The sequence below is a fragment of the Phyllostomus hastatus genome, unplaced genomic scaffold (assembly GCF_019186645.2).
Source record: "Phyllostomus hastatus isolate PE091 unplaced genomic scaffold, TTU_PhHast_1.1 phas_scaffold_129, whole genome shotgun sequence".
Classification (NCBI taxonomy): Eukaryota; Metazoa; Chordata; class Mammalia; order Chiroptera; family Phyllostomidae; genus Phyllostomus; species Phyllostomus hastatus.
This window is the reverse complement of record NW_025334009.1, coordinates 32,854,612-32,868,584: the sequence shown is the minus strand read 5'-3', so window position 1 is coordinate 32,868,584 and position 13,973 is coordinate 32,854,612. Positions and strand designations below refer to the sequence as shown.

General features: G+C 34.1%; 1 protein-coding gene across 4 annotated transcripts in view; it reads left to right on the top strand.

Annotated features, from left to right (window-relative positions):
• The window catches only part of STAG1 (stromal antigen 1), a 387,806-nt gene that overhangs the window by 144,509 nt on the left and 229,324 nt on the right, over positions 1-13,973 (top strand). For all 4 annotated transcript variants that reach the window (XM_045856709.1, XM_045856706.1, XM_045856708.1 and 1 more), the window contains one exon: positions 9,185-9,281. In XM_045856709.1, coding sequence (XP_045712665.1) covers positions 9,185-9,281 — 97 coding nt within the window. The remainder of the gene's footprint in view (positions 1-9,184; positions 9,282-13,973) is intronic.

Sequence of the window (13,973 nt, the reverse complement as noted above, 5' to 3'; positions counted from 1 at the left end):
TTTTGTAATCAGGGGGTTTTTTGCTATTAAATATTAAAATTTATGCAATATTGAAATGCAATTTTATTTAGTATAGAACACAACTTATTTTCTGTATGTTGATTTTGTATCCTCCAGCTTTACTAAATTTGTTGATTAGTTCTAGTAGTTTTTAGGTATTTTATGAGGTTTTTTATGTATAATAAGATCATATCATCTATAAACGAAGATTATATTACTGTTTCTTTTTCTGTTTGAATGCATTTTATTTCTTTTTCTTGCTTGTTTGCTCTGGCTTGCATTTCCAGTACTCTTTATACATAGTAGTGGTGAAAATCATCACCTTAGTTTTGTTCTTGATCTTAAAGGAAAAGCTTTCAGCCTTACGCTGTTGAGCATAATTTTGGCTGTGGGTTTGTTATATATGGTTTTTACTGTGGTTGGGCATGTTTCTTCTGTACTTAATTTGCGTAGAGTTTTTCTTATAATCATGTTTATTTTGTCAGAAGTTGATTTTGCAATGATTAAGAATATCATCTCATTTTTATCTTTCCTTCTATTAATGTGATGCATCACATTTATTGATTTGCATATGTTGGACCAGTTTTGCATCCCAGGAACAAACCCTACTTGATGATGGTGAATGCTTCTTTTAATGTGCTGTTGAATTTAGCTTGCTAATATTTTACTGAGAATTTTTACATCTATACTCATTAGGGATATTGGTGTGTAATTTTCTTGTAGTATCATCTGGCTATGATATCTCTTGATATCAGTAGAATGCTGGTCTCATAAAATGAGTTTGGGAGGGCTTGCTCTTTTTAAATTTTTGCAAGGATTTGAGAAGGATTGGCATGAATTCTTTAAATATTTGGTAGTATTCACCAATGAGACCATCTGGTCCTGGCCTTTTCTGTTTTGGGAGATTTTTGATTACTGAGTTAATCTTCATACCAGTAATCAGTCTGTCAAGATTTATATGTCTTCATTATTCAGTCATAGTTGTATGTTGCTAGGAATCCATCTATTCTAAATTACTTAACTTGTTGGCATATAATTTTTCATAATTGTTTTGCGTGATCCTTTGAATACTTGTGGTATCAATTTGTAATGTCTTTTCCTTCATTTCAGATTTATTTCTGTACTCTCTTTTTTAAAAGTTAAGTTCAGTTAAACACTGATCAGTTTTATTTCTTTAAAAAAAACAGCTGTTTTATTGATCTTTTCCATTGTTTTTCTGGTCTCTATTTTATTTCTGCTGTGATCTTTGTTTTCTTCCTTTTGCTATCTTTGGGCTTAGTTCTTTTTCTAGTGCCCTGAGGTGTGAAGTGAGGTTATTATTTTTTATTCTTTCATGTGTAGGAATTTATAGTTTTAAACTTCCCTCTTAGAGCTGCTTTTGCATCATTCAGGTTTTTTTTAATTTAATCTTGATTGTATTTTTTTCCATTACCACCTAGTCCCTAGACACCCCTCTCCCACCAGTAATCCCCACACTGTTGTCCATGTCCATGAGTCCTTTTTCCTTTTTGCTCAATCCTTCCACCCCCTAACCTCCCTCCTCTGCCCCATCTGCTCTCCATCTGTGAGTCAGTAGGTTTTTTTATGTTGTCATTCCATTTTTGTTAGTTTCAAGATATTTCTTGATTACCCTTTTGATTTCTCTTTTGACTCGGTGTTTCAGTAGCATTTTGTTCAATCTCCATGTTATTTGTGACTTTTCAGTTTTTCTTGTGTTACTGATTTCTAGTTTCATATCATTTTGGTAAGAAAAGATACTTGGTATGATTTCAGCCTTAAAATTTGCTAAAATTTGTTTTAAGAAATTTTATGTGAATAGTACTGGAGAATTTTTCATATGTACTTGAAAAGAATGTGTATTCTAGTGCTGTTAGATGAAATATGCAGCATTTGTCTGTTCCATTGCTCTAAACTGTGGTTCAGACCCAACTTTTTTTTTTAATGCCTGTATGATCTAAATTTGAAAATGGTATATTGAGGTGTCCTACTGTCATATTGAAGTCTGTTTTTCCTATCCCATCTATTAGTATTTCCTTAATATAGTTAGGTACTCTAATGTTTGGTGTGTGCGCGTGTGTGTTCATAATTATAGTTTCTTGATAATTTCACCCCCTTATCATTATTTAAAGATCATGTTTGTCTCTTGTTACTGTTTTTGTCTTAAAAGTCTTTTTTATCTGACACAAGGATGGCTATCTTTACTTTCTTTTGGTTTCAATTTGTGTAGAATATTTTTGTCATTTCTTCACTTTGAGCCTATGTGTATCCTTGAAACTGAAGTGAGTCTCCTATAGGCAGCGTATATTTTGGGGTGTTGTTTTCTATACTTCCAGCAAGTTGCTTTATGCTTTTGATTGGAGAACTCAATCCATTTAGATTAATTATTGATAGATGGGCTTTCTTATGCTGTCTATTTAATTGTTTTCTGGTTGTTTTGAAGTTCCATTTTTGTCTTCTTTGAATTTCTTGCTGCCTGCCTTTGTCAATTGATGATTTCCCATAGTAATATGCTTTGATTCCCTTCTCTTTTTCTTTTCTTTGTATCTCTTACAGAATTTTGCTTTGGGCTTTCATTAGTATGGTGGATTTGAAATGCAATAACAAAATAAATTAGAAAAAAAAAGTTTTACTCTGTCATTCCCATGAAGTTTATATAAAACATCTTATGTACATATAACAGTGTGTTTTATGTGGATAACTTAACTTGGATCACATAAAAAAAAACTCCATTATTGTGATTTCCTTTAGAGAGAATTATTGAGAGAAACAAGAGAAACCTCTCTGATTTTGGTATTAGACAGGTTTTTGGGTTGTTTTTTTGTTTTTTGTTTTTTAGTGTACCAAGTAGAATGTTTTTGATTGAGGATTTCAGGTGACCTATTTGCTTTGTGATATTGAATGTCCAAAAATCTTTACCCAGGTTTGGGACATTCTTTGACATTATTTCTTTAAATAAGTTTTCTATCCCATTTTCTCTCTCTTCTCTTGGGACTCCAGTGATGTATATGCTGTTATTATTATTTTTATGATATCTCATAATTCCTGTAGGCTTTATTTTCTTTTTGATCCTCTGATTGGATAATTATAGCTGATCTGTATTCTTGCTTGCTGACTGTCCTTTTACTTTGTTCGTGTTGGCTATTTGTGGGAGAACTCCATCCCATGGAACTCCCCTGGCCACCAAGGATGAGAAATAAGTCATTCCAGACACAATCTTGTTGTTCCAGTGGGAAAGGGGGTTGGCGATTCCCTCTAGTGGGGAATGCTCCAAGCCCTTCTCCAAAATGGCTTTTATTGGGAATGGTGTATAGGGGTTTACAGCATACATGCGTAGCTCATCAATCAATGTCAAAAAGGCTGTAGTCATACAAAAACAGGTATGATCTATAGATAGCGACTGAAGGAACACAGAGGTCTGCCTTAGGTCAGGGTCCGTTAGTCATGCTGACCCCAGATGGTTTTTAACACGTGTTTCATGAGATAAGGAGTTTACTCCTTATGCCTTGAATTTAAACATCTGGTTTATATCAACAGGACAGTATAAAGCAACCAATCCTCAAAGGATACAATATATTTATCGGGCTTGATTTCCCATGGGGAACCCTTGGTGTTGGCGTCGGGTTGAGCCTGCCACCTGTGTTTCCTGGTTTTCCAGTGAGATTTACTGGCCTCTTTCAAGCTTGCTCTCCCAGGGCTAGTTTCTGAAACCACACAGAGTGGTCTCCAACAGTCATTTAAACTCAGTAGTGTTCTTCAGTATAATCATGTATTCTTCAGTTCCACAATTCCTGTTTGGTTCTTTGTGTGTGTGTGTTTTCTATTTCTTGTTGAACTTCTCATTTTGTTCTCGTAATTATTTATATTATTATTTGTTTATCTGTGTTTTTGTAGCTCCTTGATCATCTGAATTCTTATTCAGGCAATTTCTGGATCTGTTTCTTTGGGCCAGTTATTGGAGGTATACCGTATTCTTTTGGTGGGGACATACCTTTCTGATTCTTCCTAATCCTTGTAGCCCTGCTTTTGTGTCTGCACATTTGAAGAAGCAGTTACCTCTTCCAGACTTTATAGATTGACTTTGATAAGGGAATGCTTTCACTTGGTGAGGACACACTGGATTATTTTGTGACCCTGAGTCTAGCAATGTGGGGTACCAAATGCAGGGGCATGTGGCAGCACTGAGTCTGGATAGGGAAGAGGGGTTTGTGATGTCTCTTTGGTTAATGCCACTTGGGTCAACAGAATTGACAACTGTGTGGTCCTTGGTGAGCACTGTAAGGAATCTGCAGTTGCTGCAAGGATTGTTGGTATTTTAGGCAGCATCTTTAGATCCAGTAGCTCAGAATGAAGTCAGTCACTGGTGGTGGCTGGAGCCAGTGATGGCGAGCTGCAGGTTCATATGTAATGATAGAGGCCAGCTGCATACACATTTGTAGTGACGAGGACCAGTCCAGGTAGAAAGGGCTCACTGGCAGCTATAGAGTCTCTGGCTAGCAACATCTTCTCCTGTGATTACAAATTCTCTCACCAGATAGGCACATTATAGTGGAGACTCATGACAGGTTGGGTTGGGGTGTACAGGTGCACAGCTTGGAGGGGGATGTTTAGGCAGGCAGGCATGGTGGTGCTGTTGAGTTATTGAAGACAGGGCCTGATTTGGGCCTCAAAACAATGGCTGTCAGTGCACTGATTGGTGGCTTCATACCTCCTAACCCTCCTGCATATGTACTTTGGTTGAGGTCAGTCATGGGTATGAGCTCAGTGGTACACAGCTGGATGGACTAGCCTTGAGCATGGACGCAGTGGTGGTGGCGTTGGGGCACTAGGCTGATATCTTATACTTGTGAAGGTACAGACTCCCAAGTTGGCTTTAAGGAGTGTTGTACTTTTGCAACAGTAGAGTTCATGGATGGCTTTGGTACTGTTCATTAGTGGAAAAGGAAGGGAGCAAGGAGGGACTCAATCAGCTGGTATTAGTGAGCACAAATAACTGTGGTGGAGGGGGGAGTGGGCGAGATCTGTAGGGGTTGGTGGTAGCCCTGTTGGCCTTTGGCTTTATCAGTGACAAAATCTGCTGAGTTAGTCTGCAGAGCTGGTCTAAACTGTGCCTCTCCTGCTGTTCGTTTGCTAATAATAACCTCTACTTTTATTCCTGTTCCTAGCTGGCTTACTACATCTCAGTTTTTCTGGTCTGTGTGGGTGAAACCAAAATGAGACCTCTGTACAGTCTCCTGTGAGACCGGAGAAGCTGGTCATTCATTCTATGCTTCCTTTTTGTGTTAGACAAACTCTTTCTTGCTGTGAAGTTCTTCCTTAGTTCTGAATGATAACAGTTTGGGTGATGGGATGATGCAGGTAATGAAAAAAGTGGCCTTTCTTTTCTTCTTGTGTGATTATTCTGTTTTGTTGTTAAACCTTCCTAAGTGGACTCTAGAGGTCTCCTGGAGCTGTTTTTGTTAGTATATAGTTGTCCAGTCTTTGATTTTTGTAGGGCAACAGGGAAGATTGGTTTTTCAACCTACTGATGGGCACTTCTTTTCTCTTTCAATATTTTAAATGTCCTTCCATTATCCACTGGATTTAATTGTTGTTGATGAGAAATATGCCATATTTTTTATTATTTGGTCCCCTGTAGATAACCCATTGGCTGCTTTAAAATTCTTTCTCTCTATTGAAGACTCCCAGCAAGTTGATTTTGATGGGCTTTATGTAGTTTTCTGTTTTATTCTGCCTCTTGGCCAGGCCCCAATATATAATTACACAATGAATCATCCATTCACCTATGTCCATATTTGGCAGTGCCTCTAGGAGTCAGTAGTTTCTGCCAGTCCAGGAAGGACTTTTCTCTGTGCAGTTTAGTTCTTTATAGTCCTTTGCCTCTGCACCTCTCTGATAGCTTTTAAAAAGTGTAGCTGTGGCCCTGACTGGTGTGGCTCAGTGGGTTGGGTGTCATTCCACAAATCAAAACGTTGCCGGTACAATTCCCAGTCCAGGCATTGGGTTGTAGGCTGGCTCCCCAGTTGGGGGCAAGCAAGAGTCAACTGATGTTTTTCTCCCCATTCTTTCTCCCTCCCTTCCCCCCTTTTCAAAAATAAATTAAAAAAATCTTAAAAAAAAAAGTGTAGCTGTGTTTTCTTCCAGATGAATAACCAATTACATCAACATCATTTTTAAATGAATCACCCCTTTTCCTCTAAAATTGAAATACTTTCTTTGTAATAGTTTAAGTTCTATATAAACATGAATTGGTTTCTGCTCTCTATCCCAGATATTGTTTTTCTAGTCCTACATTATTTTCAATCTATTTGTTTTCAATATTGTTACGCAGTTTTCGTATTTCTAATGCAAGCCCTTGTCACTAGTCTTATTCAGAATGTTTTGGGTTCTTTGTTCATACTTGGTGAGAATTAAAGAAAATTTTGATTATCATCTTGGTGTGCCTTCACTATACTGGGCCTCGTAGAAGTTGGGAAGTGACTTTCTCCTCATTTTCGTGGCACACTTTGTTACCTCTGTCACCAAGCATTTCTCCTTGGGCCTTGAGTCTCAAAGTCACTCTTGACCTTCTCTATCTATTCTTTGTACTCAACACCATTCTTAGCTCATGGAACTTAACACATTATTCAACAGAGCTGAACCTTGAACAAATACCATGCCATTCTTTTTCTTTTTACTTTCTCCTACAACCATAATATTGTTTTTCATTTTCTGTTTAATTTTAAAACAATGCCTCCTGGACGCTAATGTGATGAGACAGAGAAGCAGTGTTATGTATTATCAGCAGTTAACAAAAAGTCCTGTCTTTCACACAGAAGAAGGGAATGTAGTTGCTCCTCAATAATAGAGGTAATTAATTAAATAAGGGGTATTTTCAACCAGAATGGATTCTATTAAATGGACTGATAATAACCTACTATTGATGAGGATGTGGAGCACCCAATCTCATGCATTGCTAGATTTTATACATTGTTAATGGGAATGCAATTTCTTATACTTGTTTTGGAAAATTGGCATTGTCTTGTAATTCTCAACATACATGTGTTCTCCGTATTAATCAGTCTGTGATTGAGTATACATATCTACAACAAAATATGTATATGTCTATCAAAAGATGTGTACAGTTATGTTCATAACAATCTTGTGATAACCCTAAAATGGAAACAACACATGTCCGTCAACAGTAACACTGTCATAATTTGTGGTATATTAATAATGAAATATTACCCAGCAGCACAAAAAAGGAATTACCATATTTTGGGGACCATAAGACGCACCTAGGTTTTAGAGGAGAAAAATAGGGGGAAAATTTTGAAGCAAAAAATGTGGTGAAATATTTAATAACATAAGTAACATAATATTTTACCAATGTAAATGTAAACATAACTCAGCAGCATTAACAACCATTATTCCTCCCAAATGGTAGGGGAGGGAGTGCATCTTATTGTCCAAAAAATAGGGTCCTGAGAAACATAACGTGGTTGTACCACTCTCTGATTGAAAGAAATCAAACTAAAGATGATAGTTATATGAATTTCAAAAATATATCAACTGTTCAGGACACATAATTAAACTACAGGGTCCAGCAGAAGTAACACCTGCTTGATTGTGGTTGGTAGCGTAATAATATGGGTGTAATAATTTATAGTTTTAATTTGAACATTTCATCTAAAATGTCATGTCATGTACTTGAGTGATCTGATATCATTATGTTACAGAATTATATGCTTAAGATTTTGTAATAAAAGATTTTGTAATAAAAAAGGCGTTATTTGTGCTGGATCTGTATATGAGTTGAGGATAAGTTACCGATTAGAAGGGAACATGAGAGAGAACCTGTTTTAGTACTATAAATGTTTTCTATTGTCATCTTGGTTATGGTTACACAGTTATATGTAGTATTGTGTAGAGTTTCATCAGGATGTAACTTAAGATTTATGCATGTTATTCTATGTAATTATACCTCAATACAAAAACAGTATTTTATTTAAAATTTTTTTATATATATTTCCTCTGATCATCTAACTTCATCCTAGGAAACCTTCAACCAATTGTACCCACTAGTATGCTAAGTGTAATCACATTCAGTTTGCCTGACAATTTGGAAAAAGTTAATTTTGTACATTTATATTTTGTCAGCTGTCTTCTCAAATTTTTCAGTTAATCTTTTGAGTTTGTTTGGTAGACTTAGTTTATTTTTTATCAACTATAAAAAGTGAAATTGTCTTTACCAATATTTTATTAATTTTTGCATTACTTATAAACTTAAAATTTGTGTTGAATAGTTAGGGATGCATTTTTTTCATCATTCCTTTTTGAGTTGAAATGTCTTAAGCATTTTACAACAAATATATTTTAGTATTTGTCTTTATCTTGTTTTCATACATTTCATCTAACCCTAGTTTTTACAAAGTTAAAATTATTTACTGTTTTCTGTTGAATCTGTATGGTGGCATTGGTTAATAAAATTATTTAGGTTTCAGGTGTACAATTCGATAATATATCATACACATATTTTTGTTGTGTGTTCTCTAATTCAAGTCTCTTTGTATCATCGTATATTCTGGGTATACCCTCTTCTCCCTTCCTCCATTCCCCTTTCTCTCTAGTAATCACCGTACTGTGTCTATGAAGCGGTTTTTCTTTCTATTTTTTTTAAATCCCTTCACTTTTTTCACTGGGCTCTATAATCCCCTTCCCTCCAGAAATATTTTATTAAGCTTGGCTGCAGAGATTTATCAGATATTGTTTTCAAATATAGCAATATAATTTAATTTCTCGTTGATAAATTGAACTATTTGATTTTCTAATATTGATCCATCCTTGCATTCCTGAAAAATGTATTTTGTTATATATGACCTATACTCTTTCAGTGGATTACATATTCTGATACTCAGAAAGTTTATATGTGTAAGTAAAATTAGTCTCTGTGTCATTTTTACAGTGTGTTTTGAATATCAGTATCTGTAGTTGCTTATTAACTATTGAGTTCATGGAATCTTGAACAAATATTTGAAGACTAGTAATTACCTTTTAATTGACTCCAGAGAAATAATTTCAGGTAAGTATTTTTTTTATTATTGTTTAAATGAACACAGAGAGAGGACCACAAAGTTTTACAAACATTTATTTGCTCTAATATTAATTTCTTTCTGATATCTTCATTCTTATATTTTCTTTTCCACAGTCGGTGGTGGATGACTGGATTGAATCATATAAACAAGACAGGGACATCGCACTTCTGGATTTAATCAACTTTTTTATCCAGTGTTCAGGATGTCGAGGTACACAATTTGGGAATAAATTATGTATATTGAGCCTGTCAATTCAACTGTGTCAGTTTATTTCATCTTCCATTAGTCATACATAATTCATCTTAGAATTATGTGCTAAGTTTTTCTGATAAAGAACATTATGAAGTCACTTAAGGCCATTTCATTTTCTTCTGTTTCAGCTTTGCTCCTGTTAAGTAATAGATTTCTAAATATTTTTAAATTTTGAAGGAAATTTGAAATTCATTTAATAAACTTACGATGAGCTTTTATAATTAATATTTACTGATGTTATTTCTACCTGTGCTCCATATTAGTGACTGCTAGTTGCTAACATTGATTATTTTATATTCCTGTTAGTTTTAGGTCTTCACTTTGTAGATGATGTACTTCAAGTTCAAATAATTTGCTTAAAGTTACAAGCAGAATCAGGTTTCTTAAGTTTATGATTGATTGGAAATCCATAGAGAGTTGAAAGTGCAGTATTATTTTTATCATATTAATAGACAACTGATAAGATATTCTTGTTCTTTAGAATAGATAAACCATAACAGATTAAATTCTGTGTAGGGAAATTAGTTGGTAAATCACCATTATTTGCTTTCCACTGTAGAAAGAACAGTGATTATTTATTGTCATCACTAACCAGATAGATTTCTTAAAGGCTCTTTTATTTCTGGTCAAGTTATATGTTACTATATTGACATAAATAGTTTAATAAATATTTATAGAGTACCTACTTTGTACTAAGCACTGTTCCTGAGTATACAAATGTTATTACCAAGAGTTTCTGCCACCCAGTCAGTATTAGGGGATGTATAATTTTTAATGGAGGCTTTATTACAAGGAACAAAGAAGGAAATACACCAATAATAGTTCCGTAAAATTCTCAGTGCCATAAGAGTAATAAAACTGGTTACTATTTCCTTTTTTTTTTTAAATCCTCAGTGAGTGACATTTTTTTCATTGCTTTATAGACAGAGGAAGGGGGTGGACAGCGGTGTGGGGGAGAGAGAAACAGACTCGATGTGAGACAGAAACATCGATTGGTTGCTGTCTCCTACACACTGTGATGGTTGGGGCCAGGGGTCAAACCAACAATTTGGCTATCTGCTCTGACCTTGAATGAAACCCGTGGCCTTTTGGTCTACGGGAGGATGCTCCAACCAGCTGAGCCATGCTAGCCAGGGTAAAAATGGTTACTGTTTAATGACTATTTCATATGTGCCAAGCTGTGTGCCTTACATATATTAACTCATTTTACATTAGTTAACAGTTTTATCAGGCAGATGTGATCTTTATTTTGTAGATCAGAAAACTATGAATAAAGGGCTTAGGTGAGTATTTGGGCATTATGTAGTTTATAAGTTCCAAAGATACGATTCCAAATAATATTTGTCTCAATCTGGGGTCTACATGTGTAACCACAGGGTACTATGGGGATAACAATAACGGGTTCTTATGCAGCCCATTCTCTGTGAATGAATGAATGAATGAATGAATGAATATGGGGATATTTGTCAGAAAATAAATGCATCCTGTGGGAAGAAACTGTGGTGAGAGACTAAGGCTGAGTAAAAGAAAGTTAATGAGGAGGAGAAAGGCCAATGTGAACAAATTATGCAAAAACCCCAAAGACAAGAAAGCACTGCACACTCTGGGAAATAAATAAATTGAGTTTGTGGTTCTATCCAGACCATGGAGATAGGTGAGGAGTTGCATGAGATTAGGCTGTATTATGGAAAACAAGTTTGTTAATTTTACAGCCTTAAAATGAGCAAGGCACAAGCTCTGAGTGATGTACTTTACATATTTTATCTAATCTAATATACTATAAGTATCCTATTGGATTGGGTTTTGATTTTAAAAAACTGATAGGCTTTACATTTTTACCCTTTGTAACTCATTCCCATAGTTCAAAAAACTTAAAAATTATTTTTAAAGATACAAAGCAAAAAGTCTTTATCACTTCCTTCCTCCTTATCTATATACAATAAATATATCCATAGAGTTAACTGCTCTGAACTGCTTTCTAGTATGGTCCATCCCACTGTCTGTGTATCTATCTAACTGGTCTATCTAATTTCCATACACATAAGTAGGAATATGCAGGGTAGGGGCACAAGAAGCTTTACCATTGTTCATATAGAAAGTAACACAATAATTAATAAATAGTAATAAAAGAATAAACTGTTTTGTGTATTCAGAACTGGAAATCTCTTTTGCCCCACCTATGTATTCTTTCTTCTAACACAGAAAATACTACTAGTGATATATAAAGAGCTTTCTTAGTGTTTTTTTTAATAAAGTGTCATAGCATTTTCCTCGTATATATACATTAGTTTACTTCTTTTAGCTGACCATTGTGTTAATTATAATCTTTTGCTATTACAAACAATACCATAATGAGTTATTTTTATACTTTATTTGCTTTATATGGAAGAATGTAGATAAATATATTTGTAATGATACTGGAAACATATTGCCAAATTACCTGCTGGAGGATTTGTACCCAATTTTCCTCCCTTCAGTAATATGGAAGAATCCTTATTTCTTCTTAGTTTTTTCAACAAAATGTTCTTATAAAATTTTGGATTAGTTTTAGGAATGATTTAAAAATATGTCAGTGTGATTTTTTAAAAAAATTCAGGTGAAAGTTACTTAATATACAATTAACTATTGTAAAATGTACAATTCAGTAACATTTAGTGTATTCACAATGTTGTGCAACCACCTCTCTCTAGTATCAAAACTTTTTCATCACCCCAGAAGAATAGTTCATATTCATTAGGTAATTATTTCCTATCCCCCTTTCCCCTCAACCCTTGGCATACACCTACCTGCTTTCTGCTTCTATAGACTTGCTTATTCTGGACATTTTACATAAAATGTGACCTTTTTACATCTGATTTTTTCATTTAGCATAATATATTAGGTTTATTGAAGTAGTGGTATGTATCAATAATTCATTAATTTTCATGGCTGAATAATATTTTATTGTATATATATATCAGAATTTGTTTACTCATTCATCTGTTGATAGACATTTGGGTTGCTTCCACCTATTGGTTATTGTGAATGATGCTACTTTGAACATTCATGAACAGATATCTATTTGAATACTTGTTTTTTTAATTCTTTGGGGTAAAAACCTAGAAGTGAAATTGCTAGATCATATGATAATTACATTTTAATTGTTTAAGGAATCGCAAAACTGTCACAGCAGCTGCACCATTTTATATTTCTACCAGAAATGTATGAGAATTCTTACTTCTCCACATCCTCTCCAACATTTTTATTATCTAATTTAAAATTTTTTCAATTTGCTAGTGGATATGAAATGATATCTCATTGTTTCCTTAACTACTAATGATCTTGAACATCTTTTCATGTGCTTTTTGAACATTTGTATATCTTCTTTGAAGAAATGTGCATTCAGGTCCTGTGTTTATTTTAAAACTAGAGGTGTGGGTTTTGTTTTTTGTTTCTTTGTCTTGCATTATAGTAGTTGTTTATATAGTCTGGATACTAAACCCTTATATGAAATAGAACATACAACTATTCCCATTCTTAAGGTCTTTTTATATTCTTAAAGATGCACTCTGATGCAGAAAACTTTTAAAATTTTATCAAGTCCTATTTAATTTTTTCATTTTTCATTAATTCTGTGTCAATTGTAAGAATCCATTGCCAATCCAAGGACATGAAGATTTATCCCTGTATTTTCTTTAATAAATTTATAGTTTTAGTTCTTATATTCAGGTTGTTGATCCATGGTTAATTTTAGTATAAAAATGATTTTAATTTGTGACTTAAATTCTCAGGAATGGGGCTTGAGAAGCATTTCTATTTCATTTTTTTGTGAATTTTCTGTTCCCGTTCCTTTCCAATTTTTCTTTTCACTATATAGTTCCTGAAAAGGCATTTGGCCAAATGGATTTTAAAGCCTTTTGACAAAAGAGACATAGATGCATATTTTCTTAATGTGATTTAACAAAGAAAGCACACAGTCTCTTACATAGTGTAATAGAAAAAAAATTCAGAAATAGACTAAGCACCTCTGGAACTTTTAAGCATATCTTAAAACATAGGAAAGGAGAGAATTGTGAATTATAGCTATACTAAGATCATTTTTCACCTATGAGGTTGATAAGAAATTTTAAATTATAGCAATACTCTGTTGATTAGATTGTGTGAGAACATACTGTTTCATTGTTGGAATACAAATTGGTACATCTCTCAGGGAAATAGATACGGCAGTATCTACCAAAACTACATGTTTTTATCTTCTCACCTAGCCATTTTAGTTCTGGAATTCATTTTTCTGTAAAGTCTGAAATTATGTGAAAGTGAAAAATGAAGTGATTTTTAAAAGGCCATTTTAACCCTAAAGCCAACACAATGCTGAAAGGAAACCAACAGGGTAATTTTCACTAAAGTCAAGTAAGGTAAAGATGCCTACTTTCAGAACTCCTATTTAGCGTTATGTTGGTGTTACAACCCAACACGTTTAGAAAATAAAATGAAGTATACAAGAATAACCTTTTGTAAGAGACAGTGGAATAAAGACCCTCCTTTTAAGGTAAAATAGGGCAGATGTGGGAAATTATTTCAGATCTACGCCTCACTTTGATGTACACCAGGATAAACTCCCAAATCATTAAGAATTTAAATAACAAAAACAACAAATAGCAGAAACAAAGA